This window comes from Balaenoptera borealis, assembly GCF_965194805.1.
Source record: "Balaenoptera borealis genome assembly, chromosome: 7".
In the NCBI taxonomy this organism is placed as follows: Eukaryota; Metazoa; Chordata; class Mammalia; order Artiodactyla; family Balaenopteridae; genus Balaenoptera; species Balaenoptera borealis.
The window spans coordinates 60293651-60318801 of NC_138864.1; the positions used below are offsets into that span (position 1 = coordinate 60293651).

The window sequence follows — 25151 nt, forward strand, 5'->3', positions numbered from 1 at the left end:
ATAACTATTTATTTAATGGCTTTAGCTTTGATTAATAACCTTTACCTGAATCAGTAGATTTGGTACTATGAAATGTTAATTTTTCTAATGCTCTCATTCTTTTTACATTTATTAGCTGGTATTCTATAAAAAAGATCTTCCCCTCCCCTTTATTTCTCTCATTCCTTCTCATCTCCACCCTTCTCAGATTTGAAGAGTTTTTTCTTAATCTTTTCTCACTTTTTTTTTATTCTCAAATTATCCCAAACAAAAGACTTTTCAAGCAGACCACCTTGTCCTTTTGACATGTACCGTTAGTCTTCGAGCACTTCCCTGGCACAACAAAATATTCTAGGCTTCTTCAAAGCAACTTGTAATAGATTTACACACATAATGCATTCTCCTCTTTCACTGTAGATGTGTAGCTAATTTCTGGGAGGGGGATTTGGACCCTGACACACTTAAACTATTGCATTGGACAACAATGATATTATGTTAGCTTCATTATTTCCTACGAAAAATAAAGCAATCACTACATGGTAGCAGAGAAACTCAACCCCCACTTAGAGTATCTCTCCAAGAATTCCCAGGAAACTTATTTTAATACATTAATGTTTTAAAATATCAACTGTGTCAAATAAGTGTCATTAATTTTCTTGTAGTAGTAGTACTGGTGCTGAACTTTCTGCTATTAGATAATGTAATAAAGTGGCTCACTTTTGAGGGGAATTTAACTCAAGTCAGAAGGGTTTATTCTGCATATAAACCCATCCTAAATCAATAATGGGCTGTTACATTTTAAGGTGAGGCCAATGGAAGACAATGATAGGAAATTCTACTACTAATGCTGGCAATGACTCGTGCTGGCAATAATACGTCAACTCTGTTGTTACAGTATATGTGCTGCATGATTTCTCAAGGGAACACTGATAGGATATCTTCCAAGGGCAACAAAGACTTAGGCAAATAACCCAGTTTACCCAGTTTATTGGCATCTGGACTGTGAAACATTTCTTGTACCCCAATGGATTAAATGATGACTTAGTATTCTTAGGATACAAAACGTATTGTCCTTTAATTGAGAAGACCACCAATTACCACTGTCAGAAGATCAATATTTCTATTTTTTTCTAGTGTTTTAAAGCTTTTCTTATTGTTATCTACTTAACTTAGTGATCAAGAGTGTACAGTTTTTAAAATCATGAAAGGCTTAGAGATGCAATCTTCTGAAGACAAAAAAAATATTTATTGTTATTATAAAACTAACTGATCTATAGGAAGGTTCAAAGCATGACCTTAAGTTTGTCAGAATTACCTACCATACTTGTTCCATTCTAAGATGTATATTTTTAACAATCTTATATTTGTCAGCTATATATTCCCTTACTACCAAGAGGTTCAGGGCCATTACAAAAATAAATATTATTCTAGATATCATTCACTGCACTAATAAACTAAAACATATTCATATAAAACAAAAGAAATATGTTTATTAATAAAGGATTTCCTCAAATCACTAGAGATAAAGTGATTAACTTCATTGATGAAGTAGGACATTTTCTTTAAAAAGCAGCTAAGTTCCGAATATTACGTACATGTAGAAATATGTTAAGTCTATTTAAAAATAATACATGGAATGAACAGAGATCAAAAAGTATGAAGAAGGGAAAGAAGAGTAGGAATACGGTCATTATGATGAAAATGCTAACTGTGACTACACAGGTGTCACTTGTTGGCTAGTAAAACCTGTGCTGTCAGCATCTAAGGGAACACATACTTCCTCTTCCACCTGGGTTCTATCTCAGGCACTGTGATTGCTCTGTAGAAGAAGAACCCACTTTGCTGTCTGCCACCTTGGGGAGTTGGAGTGGAATCAAAGAAGTTGATACAAAGAAGTTATATAAGGGAGAAGTTTCATACTTACCAGTAAAATTAGTATAAAGGTTGTTAGGTAGGGATTATAGTATAATAGCGGTTATTATTATAGTACAGTGGTATAATGAGTCATTATTCTCTAATAATAGTAGAAACATTAACTGTACTAATGCTGATTGAGTACTTACTGTGTACCAGACCCTTCCCTACCTTCTACTAACTCACCTAACCTTCACAACAACCCTGTGAAGCAGATAGTACTGTTATATGCAGGCAGTAGGTTTGCCAGATAAAACACAGGATACACAGTTATATGTGAATTTCAAAGAAACAACAAATGTCCCAATGCAGTGTGGGACATACTTATACTAAAAAAAATTATATTCATTTGTTTCTCTGAAATTCACATGTAACTGGATGTTCTATATTTTTATTGGCTAAACCTGACAACCCTAACAGAGAGGCTTATGACCCACCCACGATCACCCAGCTGGAAGAGATAGAACTGGGATTCAAACTCAGCCTCACTCCATAATCTTTGTTTTTATCCATTTCAGGATCCTGCATCTCCAATAGAGACTGTGGACGCCAACGAGCGTGTGCTACTTGCCTATCCACAGAAGGGGAAAACAATGGAAGAGAACATTTGAATCTATGAAACACAACATGATGCTCTTCTATTTCTCATATAAAGTACACTTACTTTTGAGAAAGAAACAGCTCAAAGACATCAGCATCCTTCTTGTGGCCACATATCTTTAGTTGATCTTCAACTGCCTGATAACATATAATTAATCTGTCAAGCCACATTCCACTGAGCAAAAATACTGAGACATTTACAGTCAATAACAATAATGTCTACAAGAAGATCAAAAGAAAGGTGAATATGGAGGCAACTACTCTAAACTGATAAATTCCAATGCTACAATTATACATTACTTAATCATTTTTGTGGTTGAATTTCATTATCCTTAATCTTGGGCACAGATGTGTAAACAAATTTTAATCGAGAGAAAAAATGTGTATGTGTACATATACACCAAAACCAAGTATTCGATTCTCCGTGAGGAAGAGTAATTTGGTCTTTAAATATCTGTAAATATACCTTCAAACATGAAGGATTGATATTTGGTAGGTTTTCCATATTTGCAGAAGACACTCAGTATCAAGGTTGGAGGTGGAGGGAGTAGAGTATAATGTACATTATCATATAGGGGCTTGGCACCCTGTAAATTCTCAATAAATGTCAGACAAATGAATGAATGAGTGAATAAATGTTATTTTCTTTTCTCTGCAAAGAAACAGTGTCTTCATGTTTCAAGAGTTACTAACATACTTGCACAATGGGAATTTTTGGTGGAGAAGTAGCAATTTTTATTCCCATGGGTTTTTTTTGGAAAACACATATCCAACAACAGTTATTTAACTGCTTTGCTTTTTCTTCTTAAGGTCCTTTACTAAACTACAAAATAACATTTATAGGCCACATGGCCTAAGATGATATGGAAAAATTAAAGCCCATCTATAATTTGTCATTGAGGGAGTAAAACTAACAAGACACAACAAAAGTGGAAAGTATAATCATTGCACTTCTGGAATCTGACAAACATTGTAATTACCAGAGTCAAAACAATCACAAAATTTCAGCTGGGATTTGTTGTGGGTGGTGAGGTAGTAATGTCAGTAAGTGATTTATGAAATTTTGACAATGGTTTTATTATTTAGTAGAGGACAATAGAAGAGTTAGATTTAATGGGATGAAGAAATATCTAAAGAAGTGAAAAAGACAGATACCCCAGGGATGGAGAGCAGCTGCTAATTTATATCCCAAACTTCCTTTGTGACCCTGTTACACAACCTGAATCTTGGGGCTTAGAGAATTTATTGGCTCAGGTGTAGCCATTTCCATCAGGGTATTTTTGTGACCATGATAAGTGAGCTGAATCTGGGGCTTAGAAAAACCCATTGGATCAGTCTTAGGCATCCACATCTGGGCATTTTAATTTAACATCCAAACCATCAGCTTCTACTGTACACAGTCAATCTCAATTTCACCAAAGTGTTTGGAATGTTAAAGCCTGGTCAAAGTAGAATTAAAATTTTGCAGCTATCTATTAAAATTACAAACTTGCTTTTAACTTAATCCCACAATTTCACATCTAGCACTCAGAAATACACCAGTACATACACACACGTGCAAAATGTGAATACCACTGCTCATCTCATACATACATTGTAGTTGTGAAATATGCCCCATTAATTGGAATATGGGTTAAATTAAAATGTAACTTCTCAACAGAACGCTGTGCAGTAGCTTAAAAATGTAGACAGATGGATATCTAGACCTATAAAGATATCCAAAATATATTTTTAAGTAAAAATGTCATTGGCAGTTTTGTTACCAATGATATTTATATGCACACAAAACGCACACACTCCAAGTTATTAACAAGTTATCACTTGAGATCATGAGGGACTGTCACTTTTTAAGCAATCCACTTTTCAATAATGTTTGAATATTTTATGATAAACACATATTAACTTAGTAATCAGAAATTAATACACATTTTGAACATTTTAGCCATGGAATGGATATTTTAGGATTTAAATCAAATTTTGAAAATAAAAACATGAAAAGGGAAATTGAAACTATCGTCATAATATGTGAATCACTGATGTAATTAATTATTACACAGCTCTTTATCATGGCATGTTTCCTTCCAACCGAAAACTTCATACGAATCTGGTAACAAGAAAGTGCCAAAATGCCAAAGAACTAAAAAATATGCCAAGAAGTTTCAAGTTTCAGTGAATCTGTGGTGGAGCAGTTCCAGTTCCCAATCAACAAACAACTTCACTAGCAGCATATTCCTTTCATCTAAAGAAGCACAAGAATTCTTTCCCTGGACTATTTTTCTTTTTATTATGGTAAAATATACATAATATAGAATTTACTGTTATAACTGTACAGTTTTGTGGCATTAAGTGCATTCACATTGCTGCTCAGCCATCACCACCATCCATTTTCAGAAGTTTTTCATCTTCCTCAAATGAAACTCTGTACCCATTATACACTAACTCCTCATTTCTTTCCCCCTCTCCCCTGTTCCTGACGCCCACCCTTCTACTTTCGGTCTATAAATTTGACTACCCTAAGTACCTCGTATAAATGGAATCAGGCAGTATTTGTCTTTTTGCGACTGGTTTATTTCCCTTAGCATAATGTCTCCAAGAATCATCTATGTTGTAATGTATGCCAGGAAGATCCTTCCTTTTTAAGGCTGAATAATATTCCATTGTATGTATATACCACATTTTGTTTTTCCATTTAACTATCAATGGACACTTGGGTTGTTTCCTCTTTTTGGCTTTTGTGAATAATGCTGCTTTGAACATGGGTATACAAATATCTGAGTCCTGCTTACACTTCATTTGAGTATATATTCAGAAGTGGAATTGCTGGATCACATGGTAATTGTATATTTAATTTTTTAAGGAATTGCCATACTATTTTTCACAACAGCTGCACACAACAGCACTCTTTAATATGAACACTTTTAAAGTCGTAGGTCCAAACAGATCATTCAGCCATTTATTGAACCACAAACTACTTTGTCTTAGTTCAGGCTATGACTAGTTTAGTCTAAGACTAGCTAGTAAATGTAGCAATGAATCAGGAAAGGTGCCTACTCTCTATGACTAAACTTTTAGTAAGAGAAGGAAGTATACACAACGTTTCAAAAGAAGGTTGCAAATATTAAGGGCTAAGAGAAAAGGAAAATATGCTCTGGTGAATTCAGAGGAAGAAGAAAATACTGTCAACCCTGGGAACTTTGAGAGGATTTTAGGGCAGCACTGACAATTGGGCTGGGTCTGAAACGGTGAGGAGAAATTAGACACAGATATCGATGGATGGGCATTTTAGACACAGGGGAGTAAGTACACAAAGGAGAAAAAGCAGGGGAAGAACGTGTGAGGCGTTAGGGTTGTACAGCCTTTGGCTGCAGGGAAAGGCACAGGGAAGCCAATTGTGAGGAAACAATTTTAAAAGGTGGATTAGGGTCATATTATTTGTGCTAACTTTGAAATTTAGGCTCAGAAGCATGCACCTACTGCTCAAAAAAAAATTTTATAGGTCCTAAGAATGCTAACAAAATCACATATTCTATGTAATCTGAAATTTAAATTTAATTTAATTTTATATGAGATATATATACATATACATGAAATATATATACTAACTGCACGGTAAAATCAGCGTAAGGAATTCCAATAAAGTTCTGATTTTTCCCATGACAACTACATCAATGCTTTTAAGCAATATGCAATATCACGCTATTTCAAAATCATTTTTCCTCCTTTTTTGTGCCCTTGTTTGTCGGGCTGTAAAAGAATGGGCTTAATAACTATTGGGTAATTCATCACTGGACTCAATTCTGGGGCAACAGAGAAGTATTATAGGATTTTTAAACTGGAGAAAAGATGTGACAAAGCTAAATCTCAGGAAGATGACTGTAGCAGCACCATATATGATGGCCTGGGGTGCAGACAGAACTGCAGATAGGAAGCAAGGTTGCCTCTGGAAAATCAAGTCAAGAGCTGATGAGCCTGCCCCAGGACAGTAGCAAGTGAGAATAAGCAGTGAACAGATATGACATGTGATGTACAGAGAGAACTGATGGGAACTGGCAAGTAACTAGAGGCAGAGAATAAGGGCAAGGGAAGTCACAGGTGATGATGATTGTGTGATGACATGATGATGAGACAGGTGACTGGGAGGGAAGATGCTTGCAGTTGAGAAATGCTGAAACTGAGGCACTGGTGGAACATACAAGTCAAGCCGTCCACCAGAAAGCTGCAAGTGGGAGAGCGGATCGCACCAGAGATGTCAGGGTGGGTGTGTACAGACTGGCCGGTCGGCCAGCACAGAGGAGAGAGTGGGACCCAGGTAAGATCATCGTGAAGTGTCTATATTTAGAAAGAGGAGGAGAGAACCAAGCTGGATAAGGAGAAAGATGGGGGATTGTTATAAAGTGAGGAAGAGAAACAAAAAGACAGTGGGAGCTGAGAGGGCGGATTTCAAGAAGGTAGAATTTGAATCTGCAGTGTTGCATAGGGTGGTAGAGGATACCACTCCGAAAAGGTATTCAATTTGGGGAGCAATTTTAGCAACCTGATGAGGAGGAAATGTTAGCTTTCAAATTAACTGATTGACAAAACAGGAAAATAAAAACAATCCAACACAGAACTTGGGTGTAGACAGTTCTAGCATAGAAAGAATAAAAGCAACTTCTACTGCCGATGCCTTGGAATCTGGATAAAAGAGAAAAATGTTTGAAAATTGCAGGATTATTAAATCCTAAAAGAATCAAGACTGTATTAAAATCTATAGAAGGAAATATCCTTGCTTTGACGATTTACATACAGTAATGACAGATAAATTCCTATACCTACATGCAATACACATGCACCACAAGTTAGTTAAGATTTAGTGTGAAGTTTTCAGTTCATTACAGAACTTTCAGCCTTGATTAATCATCATAGCCCCAAGCCTTTCTAGACAAGTGTGAGAACTCAAGAACACCTTGCTAGGTCCTAAGTGGCATAACACAATTTTGACATTTTTTTTCCACTCAAATATTCTTTTAGCCATTACCTTAACTGCCCTCAACTCTGCTTGTATTGTCCCTCAAAGAACTTTTCCTCCCCAGTGTGTCGATCTGCACTTTAGGGAAATATTTCAGTGTTATATATATATGTGTATATATATATATATATCTCCTTTGGAGAGTCAAGACTCCAAATTTATGCCCTTATTACCTAATCTCTAAACTGCCATAATTATATATTCAGGAGATGTTAAGTGCGAAAAACTCAATATACATCAGTTAGTGTGGATCAGGGGCGGTCCCCAAACCCCACCCAGGTGATTACAGGCCTCTAGCCCCAGTGGAGGGTTTGGCTGAGGTCCGCCGTTGCTCCATCCCTCCGCCCTGGACCCCAGGGGTGGCTTCCAGCGGACTAGGGCATCTGACAGGCCCCCTCCTCACCCCCCGCCCCGCCCCCGGCCCCGCCCCGAAATGCTCCGTGGTCTGGGGAAGGGGGAGATGCTTACTCTACGGCTGATTTCCAGGGCGGCATCTGCCGCCTTCGCTTGGCTTGTTGTGTGTTGGAAGGCACAGGGCAGATGTTTGAGGTCCCCAGTCATCAGGACACCGGGGGACTCAGCAGCACCTATGATCAACCCAGCCTGGCCTGCGGCTGATTGTTGTGACGGTTACCAACAGTTACCAGAACCTTGTTGACTAAAAGCCAATCCAAAGTAGGGAAGATCTGAAACCAAATCCTGACTTCTGTGACGTTAGCGCGTGTGACCCTGCAACACCCCGCATCGTACCTCAGATACACTAGTGTTTCCCCTGCGCCGGGTACTGCGTGCCATACATGCCGGAAAGACAGCGTATGCCAGAGACCATGAGTGTGTCAGAGGACCCCAACTGCTGTCACCGAGCAATAATAATTTTATTGAGATCTAAATATCAGAAAATTTAGGTTTCTGAAAATTAGATGTGTCTGGAAACCACTGGCCGCCCCGGAGGGTAGGGGTGAAGCACTGCCTGACAGAGTCCTAGTAGAGCTTAAAGGCAAAAGGAAAAAAAATCAATACTGCTGATCCCGTTTTATTTGAAAATTTGATATTTTGTTCATCATGTATGTCTTGCATTAATTTTGATTTTCTAAAAACATATTGCATTAAGGTTTATTTTGCTAAGTTGAGTCACTATTTGGCCAGTCTCTTCCAATCTTGAAGACTTCAGACTATCTTATGATCTTATTTATGAGTTTGGTTCTCCTCTAGCTTGGGAAACTTTGGAGGCAGGATTCTGTCTGTGCCATCACTGTTTTTTTTGCCAGGACCTAACACACTGCATTTAATAAATGTTGATTCAACTGAATGGGTTGGTTTCTTGGCTCCAAATTTGAACTTGAAATCTAGGAATTAAATGTAATTTTTTGAAATGCGTCAAGCTACTTGCATTAAAAAATGCTGGTATCGGAATAGAGCGTTTTAAAAAGTCTCAGTGAAGAAATCAAACACACTACTTTTTTTAGAAAAAAAGAAATATTTTATTTTGACATAATTTCAGGATTGCAGAAAAGCTGCAAGAATAATACAAGAATTCCTGAATACCCTTCACCAAGATTCCAAATGTAAATATTCTACTACATTTGTTTTTTTTTTTTTTTTTTCTTGCTCTCTCTCTCATTTAAAAGTAATTTGTGGATATATTGCCTTTTTACACCTAAATTCTTCAGTGTGTTTCCCCAAAAGCAAGAAATTCTCTTTTTAAAACACAGTCCCATTATTGAAATCAGAAATTAATATTGCTATAATACTATTATATAATCTACAGAACTTATTCATATTTCTCTGATTATTTCAATAATGTCCTTGGTAGCAAAAAAAAAAAAAAAACCGAGATCATGCATTGCATTTCATCTTGTCTCTCTTTAGTTTCCTTTAATCTGGATCAGTTTCTGAGTCTGTCTTTATATTTCATGACCTTGACAATTTTTAGGAGTACAAGCCAGTTATTTTGTAGCACAGCTCTCAGTTTGGGTTTGATGTCTCCTCGTGACTAGATCCAGGTTATGGACTTTTTGCTGGGATACTGCAGAGGTGATGCTGAGTGCTTTTCAGTGCATCACTTCGGGAGGCAGTTGCTGTCAATTGATCCCGTTACTGGTAGTGTTACATTTGATTATTCAATTAAGGTCATACCTGCCAAGTTTCTCCAGTCAAATAGCAAAGTTACTATTTTATCTTTGTAATGTATAGGTTTCTTGTGGGGAGATACTTTGAAACTATGTAATATCCTGTTATTCCTCAAATCAAACACACTATTTTTAGTACTTCTAAAAATTAGTTGAGCCTTTTGGGGTAGGTGGGTGGGTAAAAGTCTTCCCAGTTATCATTGAGAGAGTAATCATCTGAAAACCATTGTTTAAATAGCTTTTATCCCAGAAATAAAAATCAGATGAGAAGAATGGTCCACTGAGAAAAGGTATAAAATAATTTACTAGCCTCTTGTCTCCACATTTGCTGTTAATATGTGTTACAACATTTCAGATATCATTCATGAATATTCTACATGGAAAAATGGAAATGCATACTACTTGGTCAATTTTGTACATTACACAAATGCCAGTTTTAGAACCATATGCAAAATACTTTCAGAGAGCATCTTACAGATGTAAACTACTAACAAGTTCATTTCTATTAGAATCACATTTAAAGATTATATTGTTGATTAATTTTTTAAAGCTTTTTACCTTATACCGATTAAGAAGAGGAAAATACATTTTAAAAAGAACAGCTCTGTTCTTAGGAAAGGAACTCAGAAACTCATTTATTATAAGGTCTTCATGTGTTCCCTCTTCAAGAAAAATTTACAATTTAACTGATCACAAGGACTAAAATAATGGAAATTTAAAATGGAATGTGAAAGCTGGGTGTTAGTGACGGCACCTCTTGGATAAAAGGTTCTCCCTAGACGTCCTCACATTGCTGATCTACAAGAGAAGTATCCCTAGCAGAGTGAGCAGAGAGAACTTTTACCTCCATTTGGTGGGATTACAGCTGAGGAATCCAGCCTGAAATTTTAAAAATTTGTGTAAAATGTACATTCTCCTTTATAATCAATCTTGTTTTAATATAAAAATAAAGTGGCTCCCCCTAACCCCTCTCAAATCTTTGAGTAATATTTACATTGAAGCAAGACACCCTGTGTTTACCCTGTGGCTTTACCTCCCTGGCATGCTGCCATTGCCTGCAGGCGTATGCATAACCCAGTTTGAAAGCTCTATCATACCACGTATGTGGATTTGAATAAGAAAAAAGAGCCTTGCGCTCCAAGTCAGGGCATGTGGGATTTAGTCTCAGCTCTGACGTTAACTAGTTGCTGGCCACCTTCAAGTCACTTAATGGCTCTGGGCCTCAGTGTCTTCAACAGTAAAATGAAGGAGTTGGAAGTTTAGCTCAAAAAAATCTATTATTTAATTACACTCTCCCAGACAGGTAGTATGTATTGTTCACAGAGTAAAAGATTCTTATGGAGCTGTTGACATGTAATTGTTTTTTCAAGAACAATTTTCTAGTAAAAAAAAAAAAAGTGTAAGAAAAAATTACACATGTAATGGCTATCATTAAAGCTAAATAATTTTTTAAAATTCTCTTCTTAATTTTGTCTTGAATAATTACAGCCTGGATGTTATTTTTCTAAGTGAGTAAAAAATTTTTATGGGGGCTTCCCTGGTAGCGCAGTGGTTGGGAATCAGCTGGCTAATGCCGGGGACATGGGTTCAAGCCCTGGTCCGGGAAGATCCCACATACCGCGGAGCAACTGAGCCTGTGCGCCACAACTACCAAGCCTGCTCTCTAGAGCCCGTGAGCCACAACTACTGAGCCCGCGTGCCACAACTACTGAAGCCCACGCGCCTAGAGCCCATGCTCTGCAACGAGAAGCCACCGCAATGAGAAGCCTGTGCACCGCAACAAAGAGTAGCCCCCGCTCGCCGCAACTAGAGAAAGCCTGTGCGCAGCAACAAAGACCCAACGCAGCCAAAAATAAAAAAATAAAATAAATTTTAAAAATAATAATAATAAATATTTATGAAATAAAATAATCATTATCACCCATTTCTACTGTGTAGAATGAGCATAGAATGAGTAATATATCAGTTACAATCAAATCACATTCTTATATGTATAAAAAGATATATCTTTTTATGATATATAATGACCAGAGCATCAACATTTTCACTGTTATACCTTTAGGTAGAATAACATACCATTTTAATTGACAGCTACAATGTTTTGTTTGTTTCCAAATTTTCCAAAATGAAAAGTACAATAGAATGTTGGGAATTCTTGGAATTCTACATGAGTCTTTCATGTTACTGCACATCTTATGAGAACCGGCACTGACTGCCTCTGTTCAGGACCACATTGTAAAGCACTGTAAACGATATTTGTACAGTGAACAGCCTTGGGAGATAGAGACAGTGTCTACCTCCAGAGCAAAGGGTGGGTGTTTTGTTTGTTACTGTGCAGCATCATAAAGATCATGTCTCCTTCCTTTATAATAACGATAAGGTCAGACGGGCTTACTACCCAATATAAAAGATTTGGGTTCCCTACTCAGAGTTCCTCTCCTATAACACAAGCCACTGTATGTGACCACATCACCTGGACTAGGAATTGTGGCTAAGGGAATTGGTGCAAATATCCAAACTCTGGCTATGCTGTTACTGTGAGTAATAAACTGTCCTTAGTCTCTGACCCAAAAGTCTCATATTTTCTGCCAGCATCTGTCACACTGTGGCTGGCTAACTTTTTCTTCTGCTTGTGCAGGTTTTTGTTTTTGTTCTTGTTTTTTTTTAATGGAATGCATCCATGTAATGTGTTTTTCAGCTTTTATATTTCTCCTTACCGCCTTATGAACCTCCATCTTTTAAAGTCAGCTACTGAATTAAATTGTTGCATCATGTTCCACTGCAACGTATTTTATGGTTTATTTACTCATTACTCTATTGATGGACATTTATATTGTCCAGCTTTTTGCTATGATAAACAATGCTGTATTAAATGTTTTTGTGCTCTTGGGTTAGTATTCCATTAGCTGAAATCCCTTGATGATATTAATGAATCATACATGGGTGTCCCTTTCTTTGTAGGATGATATCAATCTTGTTGAAATTTGCTAATCTAATTAGAGAAAAATTTTATCTCAATGTTTTCATTTGTATTTATTTAGTGAAGTTGTGTCTTTTCAAATGTTTATTGGTCATTTTTATTTTTTCTGTGAATTGTTGTTTCATATTAATTGCTTAATTTTTACCATGCAAATGCCAGTGACTGAAGCTTTACAAGCTAGATCTGTAAAGAATTTTCCATATATTTCTTGAAGTCAACAGTGAGTTGCCTCAAGTCATCTTGTAGCATCCTGCAAAGCTGTCTTCCTTTGCTCTCTTCTCCCTGGCTAATGCCTGTTGCCCTTTAGACTGCTTAAATAAACTTCATCTATCTCCAAAAGTACCCCTTCACTGATCTCCAGGGTCCACGCTATTGTCCGATGCTCTAAGTGTTGCATTTTTTGAGTTATCAGAATGGTGGTGGGCTCTGAGCTAATGGAGGAAGTATCAGTCTCTCCTCAACCCTATGGCATGCTTAGTTATTGGGGTTCTGAAGGAATATTGCCCACATGTAATATTTCTTAAACTCTCAGGAAAGCAGCCATTTCCACTTCATCCTTACATACCTGTTTTCTCTCAAAATTCACACACAATCCTCTAAATACCTCCCTGTATAGGAACAGGAAGTGGTTCAGGTTTGGAAACATACTGTACTGTCTGGGAAAGCTAGGAACCTCTAGACAGAACCCCAGCTTAACCAAATAATATAATTTTCAATTCCAAACCTGAGTTTGCTTCAGTGTGATTTCACATCTTCTCCCAAGAACCCCATATCTAAGCTCTATCTCACCAAATAGCTCTCCTTTGACTATCCCTTGCACCTAGGGAATCACATGTCCATCAGGGTCCTAGGTATAGAGTGTGAAAAAGATGAGGGGGCAAGAAATCCAGGTGGGTTCATCCACTTTTCCCACAGTGGAGTGGGTGGGAGTGGTGGGGAAAGAGTCCAGTGGAAGAACTGAGCAGGGCCCTCTAAGTCATGGAGCCTAGGTCAGAAGCCCCCTTGCCTGAAATTAGAGGTGGTACTGGGTGGAAAAGGCTTACAAGTCACAAATATTAATTTCTATTATAGGACTTCATTGTGTGATGTCATTGAAATTACTAACCCTTCCCTCACTTTGCTCAGTTTAGGCCTGATGAGTTATTGATAGTTTGTCTTGAGCTAGCAGAGAAGTCTTGTTAGTGCTGTTAAAAATGCTGAATTTTTTCACACATATGATGTAACAATCAGGCATTTCAAGCATAAATTCTCTCTATATATAAATGTGTGGGTATGTATACATTTGCATATATATGTGTATATATGTGTGCATACACAAATACATGTGTGTGCATGCATGTATGTGTTCATATACATGTACACACATGCACGCACACACACATATAGCAGGCAAACTCTACAATGCCCCCAGTGATCCCCACTGGTTTTCACATCCTGTATTATTAATCCTCTCTCCTTGCAAGTGGGCTGGACTTTGGTCTCATTTCTAATGAATGGAATACAGCAGAAGGATGGGCTATCAATCACTTCTGAGAGCAGCTTACAAAAAGACTGTGGCTTCTGTCTGGGGCACCCTTTCTTGTTCTCTGGCCCACTCTAAGGTAAACCAGCTGCCGTGTTGTGAGCTGACCTATGGGGAGGCCCATATGGCAAGGTACTGATGCCTCTGGCCAACAGCCAGAGAGGACCTGAAGCCTGCAATGGTCATGTGAGCCAGTTTGGAAGTAGGTCCCCCCAAAAGGAGCCTTGAGATGGCCACAGCCCTGCAGCCTCGTGGGAGACTAGCCAGAGTCACCTAGTTGAGGAACACCCAGATTCCTGACACTCAGAAATGGAGATAATGTGTTTTTTTTTGTTTTTTGTTTTAATACGAAAAAGGTTTTATTGACATATATACACACACACACACACACACACACACACACACACACACACACACACACACATAAAGCTGGGAAAGAGAAGGGCCCATTGAGGCAAATGCATAGGGGGAGAAGAAGCATCTGAAAACAGCTGTGGGCATCCTGACATTGCCAAGTCTAGGGAAAACTGGCTGGGAGCTTGGGTCGGCCAAGTTAACAGTCAAGCCAGGGATGGCACAGTGGATGATACATTCAGCTCTCTTCCATTCTCCTAACTGGAACTTCTCAAGTCTGGTGTAATTCTGAACTGGGCTCATATGCTCCTCACACTCCAACACAAACACACACACACTCTTGCACACCCCTTAGGTGTGGTCCTCCGGCTTGCTGTAGGAAGAGAGGAGGTTAAGTTTCACTTAAAGGGGCTGAGCCACTTTCCAGTGAGGCAAAGTCCATTGCAAAGTTCACAGTTTGCAGAATAAGATCTGCTCTTCATTTGTTGAGTTTCTTCATAGAAGAAAGGAATTAGCTGATGGCTCCTATAAAGCCCTGAGCAGGTTATGAGGCTGCCAGACTCAGATGAGCACAGGCACAGCTGCCCTGACCAGGAGCCTCCAAACACGATGCTGCCTCCTCTAAGTCAGAGGGGTGTCCTGACTTGGGGGCACCAGTGTTCTTACTGAGAGTAGAGGTTCCTCTCTAAATATGGATGGTGCTATCCCCCATGGCACCACCTGGGTTTTGGCCAGATGCTTTGTATGAATGCAGCACCAGAAGTGTATCCAGTCACAGCAGGTGTGGTGCTGTCCCCCATCGCTCCCCCTGTTCTCTGTTTGTTTTTTTAATATTGAGTTGCATGAGCTGTTTATATATTTTGGAGATTAATCCTTTGTCCATTGATTCGTTTGCAAATATTTTCTCTCATTACGAGGGTTGTCTTTTCGTCTTGTTTGTAGTTTCCTTTGCTTTGCAAAAGCTTTTAAGTTTCATTAGGTCCCATTTGTTTATTTTTGTTTTTATTTCCATTACTCTAGGAGGTGGATCAAGAAAGATCTTGCTGTGATTTATGTCAAAGAGTGTTCTTCCTATGTTTTCCTCTAAGAGTTTTATAGTGTCCGGTCTCCAAGAGTTTTACAGTGTCCGGTCTTACATTTAGGTCTCGAATCCATTTTGAGTTTATTTTTGTATATGGTATTAGGGAGTGTTCTAATTTCATTCTTTTACATGTAGCTGTCCAGTTTTCCCAGCACCACTTATTGAAGAGGCTGTCTTTTCTCCATTGTATGTTCTTGCCTCCTTTATCAAACACAAGGTGACCATAAGTATGTGGGTTTATCTCTGGGCTTTCTATCCTGTTCCATTGATCTATATTTCTGTTTCTGTGCCAGTACCATATTGTCTTGATTACTGTAGCTTTGTAGTATAGTCTGAAGTCAGGGAGTCTGATTCCTCCAGCTCCGTTTTTTTCCCTCAAGACTGCTTTGGCTATTCAGGGTCTTTTGTGTCTCCATACAAATTTTAAGATTTTTTGTTCTAGTTCTGTAAAAAATGCCATTGGTAATTTGATAGGGATTGCATTTAATCTGTAGATTGCCTTGGGTAGTATAGTCATTTTCACAATATTGATTCTTCTAATCCAAGAACATGGTATATCTCTCCATCTGTTTATATCATCTTTGATTTCTTTCATCAGTGTCTTATAGTTTTCTGCATACTCGTCTTTTGTCTCCTTAGGTAGGTTTATTCCTAGGTATTTTATTTTATTTTTTTGCAATGGTGAATGGGATTGTTTCCTTAATTTCTCTTTCTGATCTTTCATTGTTAGTGTATAGGAATGCAAGAGATTTCTGTGCATTAATTTTTTATTCTGCAACTTTACCAAATTCATTGATTAGCTCTAGTAGTTTTCTGGTGGCATCTTTAGGATTCTCTATGTATAGTATCATGTCATCTGCAAACAGTGACAGCTTTACTTCTTCTCTAATTTGTATTCCTTTTATTTCTTTTTCTTCTCTGATTGCTGTGGCTAGGACTTCCAAAACTATGTTGAATAATAGTGGCGAGAGTGGACATCCTTGTCTTGTTCCTGATCTTAGAGGAAATGCTTTCAGTTTTTCACCATTGAGAATGATGCTTGCTGTGGGTTTGTCATATATGGCCTTTATTATGTTGAGGTAGGTTCCCTCTATGCCCACTTTCTGGAGAGTTTTTATCATAAATGGATGTTGAATTTTGTCAAAAGCTTTTTCTGCATCTATTGAGATGATCATATGGTTTTTATTCTGCCACAGTTTTTGGTCTAAAGGTGAGGGTTTAAGCTTATCCAGACCTCACAACTCTAGCCACAATTATTGGTCAATCACACAAGCCAGGCCAATCAGAATCCTTCTCTAGAATCTTTTCACTATCATTAAGCTATTATTATATGAGCCTAGAGACTTCCATCAGCCATGTTTCATTCTATATAGAAACTGGAGCTACAGTAGAGGAAAATAAAACTAACACACAGAGCAAGAGAAGATCAAGTCTAATGGCATGTGAGTTCTTGGCTCTAGCTTGCTCCATGCATGCTTCCACTGTAGTTTGGTTATGCGGGTCAACGTATACTTTCCTTTTGGTTTAAGCTGGTTTGCGTTAGATTTCTCTACGTTAAATCAAGAGTGTGACCAAGTTAGTTGATGTGGTAATATTATCTTGAGGGAGTACCACATAATATCATGGTATTTTCACATATACATGTTGTTTCTTGGATCTACATCCTGCCCACACTAACTCTAATTTTTATTGCAACACTTGCCCAGAGTTTGCATCTATTTATCTCCCTGCCCCACCCGTCCCCCAACTTAGGAACTAATAGGAAAAATTTGAAATAATTCCTGTTCTCTCCCTCTCTATATATAAATTTACACTAAAATTATTGGACAGCTGCCAAGAGTTTGAAGTACAGCTGCATTTTGTGAATTAGTTAAATATCATAACCCTGTTTGCATTTTCTATCAGTAACTGGAATGAATGTTATAAAAAGAGCATTTACTAAAAAGAATGTGTTGTGTAATTTAATGTATGCTAAATGTAGGTGGTCTAAAAATATTTTACTGCATTCCTATCTTTACTAATAAACTTTTTAAATACTGTCACTAAAGTGTGAATACTATTCGACAAAGGAGGTCAACTAAGCCCTTTATATGACATTGTTTTAAATAATATTTTCTATATTTTCTAAGTCAGATTGTGTAAGTAGTTAATCCATCTACCTATAGTAATGTTAGTTGGTGGAAAATGTCATGCATCCTGCCTTTGGTGTGATTACATACATTCCTTTTCAACTTCCTTTTGTTGACTTTTGTTATATTTTGTATCATAGCTTTAGCAACTAGGATGTCTTTGGGGTGAAGAAAATCCCTTATTTCCGATCCTTGTCATTTACAAATTAATGACTCAAAGTATTACAAGTGTACTCCCATAACTGTTTATTTTGGTGTGGCCGATGCTGAAAGTGACTTCTACTATCAAAATTATTCTGTTCTTTGACATGATCTCTTGGTATTTTTTGGTTCTGTTTTCTCTAAAAGTTCAGGAATTCCGTCAGAAGTCCTTTGACAAGAATATTTACCAAGAATATTATTGGACTGATAAACTTGACAGTTTCTTTGCTAAGAAAGTCTAGCTTCCATACCTTAACTTCTTACCCTACAGCTATTTTGTTCCCTCTTGCCAAATTTTTCCTGTACGATTCTTGTTTGAATAAACTATTTTTTATTAAATTTTGTAACTTAAATATGGCTCACACCTAAACTGTAGGTAGCTATGGTAACATAACAAGTTCACACTTTGTATTAATTAGGAACTTTTAAGAAGCTTCATTTAACTGGTGGAATGACCCCAAAGCTCTTGTCTGGAGTTCCACATAAGAGAGACCCATTGGAAAATCATAAAGTCTGGCTGTGGCTTTTTCCCAGGGCAGCTTCTAAGCCCTGGATCTTATATTGTTTATCTATAAATGATCCTGGTTGCTGCTTCCAAGTCCTTCTGATTTGTCGTGCACAGAGCCACTAGCAGACTCGTTGGCAGTGATAGGTGCTAACCTTGGAGGAAAGGTGTAGTTATCAGTGAGGATGTCTTTCATTATAGTATCAGGACACTAGGCTCTACTTGTTTCAACAGTAAAGAAATGCCTTGCCTCCCTAACAAGAAGTCCAAAGGAAAGCAGTTCTGGGCTCCATACAGTCAGGAACAGGGCTCCAGAACTCTGCTAGTTTTAAAGGCTACACTCCTCTAAGGCAACTTTCTTTTCGGGTTGCCTCCCCCCAACACAGGTCAGCAGTAGCAGTTCCAGGTTTCACAGTCTGACATGCCACTATTGAGAGAAATAAGAGGGACGACTTTCCATTTTCACCTTCCAAGAGTGAAAACCTTTTAGGGAGTCTTTCTTTCCCTGAATGCTTCCCTTCAGGTATCCTGGGCCCAGAATGGCATCACATGCCCTCCTAAACATTGGCAAGGGGAGTGGTATTGCTATCACTGGTAGACAATCAATCACTTGTGAACTCCTGCATCACCCACTGGGCTCCCTCCTTCCACAAGGACATGCCCCTCACCTGGCCTGAACTCTGACACTGCACCCACCTACCATCCCACGGGGCTTCTCCGACAATGAGCAGAGGCTCTGAATCCTCAGTATGGGCCCATTCCATGCATCGATGGGTTCTTCACCCAGCCCTGGCTCTAACACCCGTGTGCTCCGTCACGCCACTGAGACTGCTTACCCAGCAACAGTCTGTTCCAACAAGAGTTAAAACCTTGCTCAGATGCAATTTTTATAGCAGTCTATTTAAAGAAGCAAGTTGATACGGAAAACAGCTATGTACAAAGTAAAAAAAAAAAAAAAAAGCTATGAGATTTTTCCACTTGCAGGAAAAAATAAATGGGAGTGGTCAGACTAGAAAGCTTTGACGGTACGTGCACACTGTGGCTATAGTACCTACAGTTAATACATGTGGTTTTCATAAATTAAAAAATATATATATATAACTATTCCCCCATCTCATCAGCAGTATCTCAAGTTACAGAAACAGAGAACAGCAATTTCAAATGACATTTTAACTTTTAAAACTATGTAGTGGTATTTGTCAATTGGAAATATAAAAAAAAAGAATCTGACCCTGTTTTGCCAGAAATGAATTTAAAACAGAACAGTTGCTTTTTAAGAGTTAATGTGATGGTACTTCTGATCAGTCCTTACCATAATTTCATCGTTCTTGTCACTAGAAGAGAACTTAGAGTGGCAATAAACCTTTTATGTTGCTATATTACCTGCAAGATTTCCACAGCAGGCTCATTTTACAGATGTGAAGACTGAGGCACAGTGAGTTAAGTAACTGACCCAGGGTCACACAGCTGTAAGAGGGACAGGCAGGACCCACCCCATGCAGCCTGGCTCCCTTGCCCTTATAGGTCCTAGTGTGTGCTCATCTGAGGAAAACATACATGGCTGTGGTATTATCTTTACTAGGAGAAAATTAAGAAATAACCAGAGAGGGCAAAGGATTTATGAATCATCTGTCCTGTGGAAGTTAAACAGCTGTAAAAGAATGATGCAATAGAGTTACATTTACCAATGAGGAAAGATGTTTAGTTTATCACAACTGAATCAGGACCATCTACAGATTATAAAGCGAGTGTTTGTATAAACCTATAAACGCCCCAAGCAGGACTGGAAAGATTCTAGGCAAAGTGTCCACAGTGTCATTGTGGGAGAGCAGACTTGGGATATGAATCTGGAGTATGAGAGGAGAGCAGAACTTGGGTTATGAAATGAGGAATCTCAGGGGATAGAGGTGAGTCAACACAGCTCAGAAAGGAAAGGTCAAGCAGGCCACCTGAGAGACAGGAACACCCAGGAGGTCCATGCTACCCAAGGAGTGGGGTGGATCCCACAGGCCAGAAACCGGGGGCTCCCCTGTCTCAGCTCCAGGCACGGAGGTCAGCTGCCCAGACCAACTCCAGGGTGATATCAGGTATACCTGGGCCAGGTGTACTCTCCTGCGTCCCTCACCTTTTCAGGGTTAAAAGACACGCTGTGACTAGCAGCCAATGCCAGGTAAATGCTGGACAGAGTTCAAGCCCATGGTTGGTCCCTCACTAGACAGAAAAGCTCAAAGGGGTGTAAGAGAAACAAAAGCCCCTTTCAGAACCTCTGTTGGGGTTAACCAGCCCTTAGTCATGAACGGTCTACTCAGAACATCCTGACCTGCTTTCTGTTTAACTCCCTTCAGGAGAAGTTCAGGAACCTCCACCATGTTCTAGGAAGGCAGCTGATGCTGGGGGTGAACACAGGAATGAGACTCAGTTCCTATCCTGATTTGGTGAGTGGCCAGGGTTAATCTGCCAGTCAGCTACCTTTGAACCTTGTGTCATTCCATTTGAGAGGCCACATTTTCTTTCTGACTGTGAGTAAAGACCACCATCCAGAATGCAGAGCCATCTGGGTAAGGCCAGGAGGCTTGAACCCCTCCTGTCGTGATGCCTTCTTCTACTTTCATACCAGTCACCATATGATGTTACTTGTCACCATATGCGTAACGTTGGGCTTCCCTGTTGGACTCAAACTGCAAAATGGTCAGATTCTGTCCCCACGCATCCCAGACCCTGGGCCCAGGATCAGAGGGAAGTCTCAGCCTGGCTTCTCTGGGCAGCTCCGTCTAACTGGTCACAAGGTCCAGAGAAAGGTTGGGAGAATCCGGGGTCTGGGAAAAGGGGAAAGACCCCATGCTTAGAGTCTCCATTGCTACACTCTGCGGGTGGCCCCAGGGTGGGAGAGGACAGGGCCCCAGGGCTTCTCCCAAGATGACATGATGGTTATCCTCATATGGTTTTATTTCTTAGCAAATTCACCAGAGAGTTTCAGTGGTCTTAAGCATTCTCCTAAACCAATCCAGCTGTTTTGCAAATGTCAAAGGCATTTTGGGTGAAATTTGGTGACTTATGGAAGTTAGGAACTTGATGAAATTAAAATGGAAATAATTTAATGGAGAAAAAAGCCCAACTAGAATTTTGAATGGTTTGCACTAAATTTATAGATTAATTTAGGGAAAATCCAGATCAATATAAATGATTGACTTCCCATGCAGGTGCAGGAGTATGAAATGTTATTCTATTTGTTGAGATCAGTATCTCAAAGGGCAAGGCCATCTCTTTGCCCATCCTCTTTAAAAAAATGTTTTTAAAGACTGACTTGGCTATTTGTGGTTAAGTATGTGGTGTTGGGCATAGTCTATGATGGGATTTGTACTTGATCTTAATTGGGGTAAGGCTTCTGAAGCAATTTAATAAAGTGGTGACAGCATCATTTCAATACAGTTGGTGAATCATTTGACTATGGAAATTTCTTGGTGATTTTGAAATAATTAATAGCAAGTTAGTGATAGTCACTCTGATCAATGATAACATCACTCTTAGCTCTCTCTCTCTGCCTATTCTTACTTCTCACAAGAGTTTTATCCAAAAATATTTGTTTAAACTCTCTCATATTACAGGAACTGTTTTAGGCCCTCGGGACACATCAGAAAAAAACAAAATTTCTTTCCCTCGTTACACTTTAGTGGGTACAACCGAGTTATATAACATGACATATCTTTATACATAGCTGTTTTCATGAAAAACAAGAAAAACAAGAAAAGGCTGACTGTTTCACCATGAAGATGGTGGTACCATTTGAACTGCTGGTCGTATTTCTGGTCCTCCACTCTTCTCAGCACATGGTTAGATTACACTTCCCTGATCCCTTCTCATTGCATGGGGCCAGGTGACCAGTTATTGCCAGTGAGTTATAAATAGAAATAATTTGGGTCACTTCTGAATGGGAGCATTTAAATGTCAGTGCAAGATTTTCCATGACATTTCTTTTGGTCTGACATGAGGATGGCAACATCTGAGACAGTGGCTGCTTCGTCCGTCTGGGCTCCTGAATGACTACTACCTCCTCCTAATGGACATGGTGTGTGACTGAGACATTTTGTGGTATTGATCCTTTGAGATCTGTAGGGGAGACATTATATGTTACTGCAGCATAGCTCAGCTTATACGGACTAATACAATGTGTTTAAAGGAAAACAAAATGAAGCATTTTTATTAGGACCTGTGAGCAATCAGGTGTCAGGTTATACTTGCACAGCACAATTTGGCAAATATTGACCAGGCTTTGTACAATATTCCTTCCACTGGAATTAACTGGAATCAACTAGTAAATGTCTCTTGTTGCCTTTTCTATTTTCCTGTTCCTAATCATTGGTCCCACGTCCCATGGCTGCAGCTCTGGTTCCTTTTCTCTTAAGTGATTGGCACCTTCTCCTCATGCACTCCGTAAACCCCTTGAATTGTATGTGGCTTTGACTGTCTATTATGAATACCACGTATTTCTGGTTTCATTCTTCCTATACTCCACATTGCACCAAGTGCAACATGAACATCTTCCTTGCATTTAGTCTAGATGACATGTTAATTTATTTTAGTGGGCTAAGGTAATGCTACAGCATTCCAATGCATATTGATACACTTGGATTGGCTCTATCATTTTCAGAATTGTTACTTTATTAGTAAATGATACTTCAGTTATCATATATTCAATCCCCTTTCCTCCCCAATTTAAATAAATAGGGATTGGTCAGATTGGAATCACTTAGGCAACCAGAACTCTGGGGTATGTTTCTAGGGCAGTGATTTTTATCATTGGCTCTATGACAACATTATGTGAGGAGATCTGAAAGATCCCAGAGCCCAACCAGCACCCCAGGCTGATTGCAATGAAATCACAGAGGCTAGGACCTTGGCATCAGTATTTGCTAAAGTCCCCTAGTTGACTCTAACAAGCAGTTGAAGTTGAGAATCGCTCTTTTAGACATTAGTGCTAGATCAAGTGAAGGCGGGAAACCAAGGTAACCAATAGCAGGAGGACAGAGAGGAGAATGAAGCCTAGTTTTGCAGGGCCTCCCAGCAAGGATTCACATGCTATAAATGCTATTCTTGGCATCCATCAAAGTTGTGCTTAGACACACTTGAAGGCTGCCAATACTCTATTATTTGTGCCAGCTTCTCCTTCTCTCTTCCACTCTAGCCAGAGCATGAAAAGTTACTCCTAGGCTAGCAAATATTTAAAAGTCAAAGCCAGGTAAATAGAATCATACTGTTGAGTCCAATAATGGAGAGGCAAAGCCTAAAGTATCAAAGACTAGGAAATACTGGAATGGAACTGGGGAAGAGCAAAGGTGAGAGGGCAGGATGAAATGGCACACACACTGGTACAAGTAGGCTGGAGAGATCCATCTCCTTTGTTGGGGCGGCCACCTTCAAAGTGCATGGTGAGCCTGGGCAGGGAAGAAATAGGAGATGGCTTGTGACATACTTTGAAACAGAAGCCAATACTTGAGCAAGTAATAAAAATAAACTTCTAGCAAAATTGCTTCTATATTTATTCTTCTTGAACAGTAGATGAGGGCTACATTACAATTTATTTAGGCAAAGAATATTGTTTATTTATGAGAAAAAATCCAAACAGTTGAATGTCTAATAAATATGGCACATGTTAAGGAGAAGGTAATCTGAGTTAACCCTGATATTCTACCTTGATATTATTCTTCCATGGTATGTTGGGGTAAATGTGTTATACCTTAAAGATGTATAAAGATTCTCTAGGCTGGTTCAGTATCCACTTTCTTTTTCTTTCTTTCTCTTTTTTTCTTTTAATTATTATTTTTGGCTGCGTTTGGGTGTTGGTTGCTGCACGTGGGCTTTCTCTAGCTGCAGCCAGCAGGGGCTACTCTTCGTTGTGGTGAGCGGGCTTCTCATTGTGGTGGCTTCTCTTGTTGCGGAGCACGGGCTCTAGGTGTGTGGGCTTCAGTAGCTGCAGCACGCAGTCTCAGTAGTTGTGGCACGTGGGCCCTAGAGCGCACGGGCTTCAGTAGTTGTGGCATGCAGGCTCAGTAGTTGTGGCTCGTGGGCTCTAGAGCACAGGCTCAGTAGTTGTGGTATGCCGGCTTAGTTGCTACACAGCATGTGGGATCTTCCCACACCAGGGATCGAACCTGTGTCCCTTGCATTGGCAGGTGGATTCTTAACCACTGCGCCACCAGGTAAGTCCCTCAGTATCCACTTTCATGCTTGCTTGCTTTTCCTTTCTCCCCCTAATTTCCTTCCCCCACCACATTCTCTTTTTGTCTCATTCTTTTCTTGCTTTCTGCATTTTTTAGGTCCCCAACCTGTCATGGTGACTCTCACCACCAGATCAACACATTGGGCATGCTTGCCCTACCCTTATTCATTTCTTCCCTTTCATCAATACCACTTTCTTGCCACTTGTATCTGTTCTCTAATCTTGAATGCTTGCCTCTGTCAGATTTTTCCTACACTGTGCGACCTCATTTCTCTGCTGCCTCTGCCAGCTCCCTATGAAGCCTGAAGCTGCTGCCAAATCTCTCCAGGACTCCTTGCAGTGACTTACCCAGAGAAGCTTTGTTTAGCTTTCCCACGAAAGGAGTCACTTGAGCCGTCCGTGTTTAGGGAAAACTCCTGCTTGCCTAAGGAGGCTGACAGAGTGGCTGAATGCTCCCTGAACTTGAAGTCTGCAAACCCTAACTGAGAGTTTCATTACTCCACTCCTTGATCTTCTTGCTCTGGATCCAATA

The 25151-nt window shown here is 39.3% G+C and overlaps 1 protein-coding gene across 1 annotated transcript in view; it reads right to left on the reverse strand.

Annotated features, from left to right (window-relative positions):
* Positions 1–25151, reverse strand: part of LRRC72 (leucine rich repeat containing 72) — a gene marked incomplete at its 5' end in the record, with an annotated part of 70384 nt that overhangs the window by 39737 nt on the left and 5496 nt on the right. Inside the window, 2 exons of the mRNA XM_082400402.1 lie at positions 2558–2631; positions 7970–8115. Coding sequence (XP_082256528.1) covers positions 2558–2631; positions 7970–8115 — 220 coding nt within the window. The remainder of the gene's footprint in view (positions 1–2557; positions 2632–7969; positions 8116–25151) is intronic.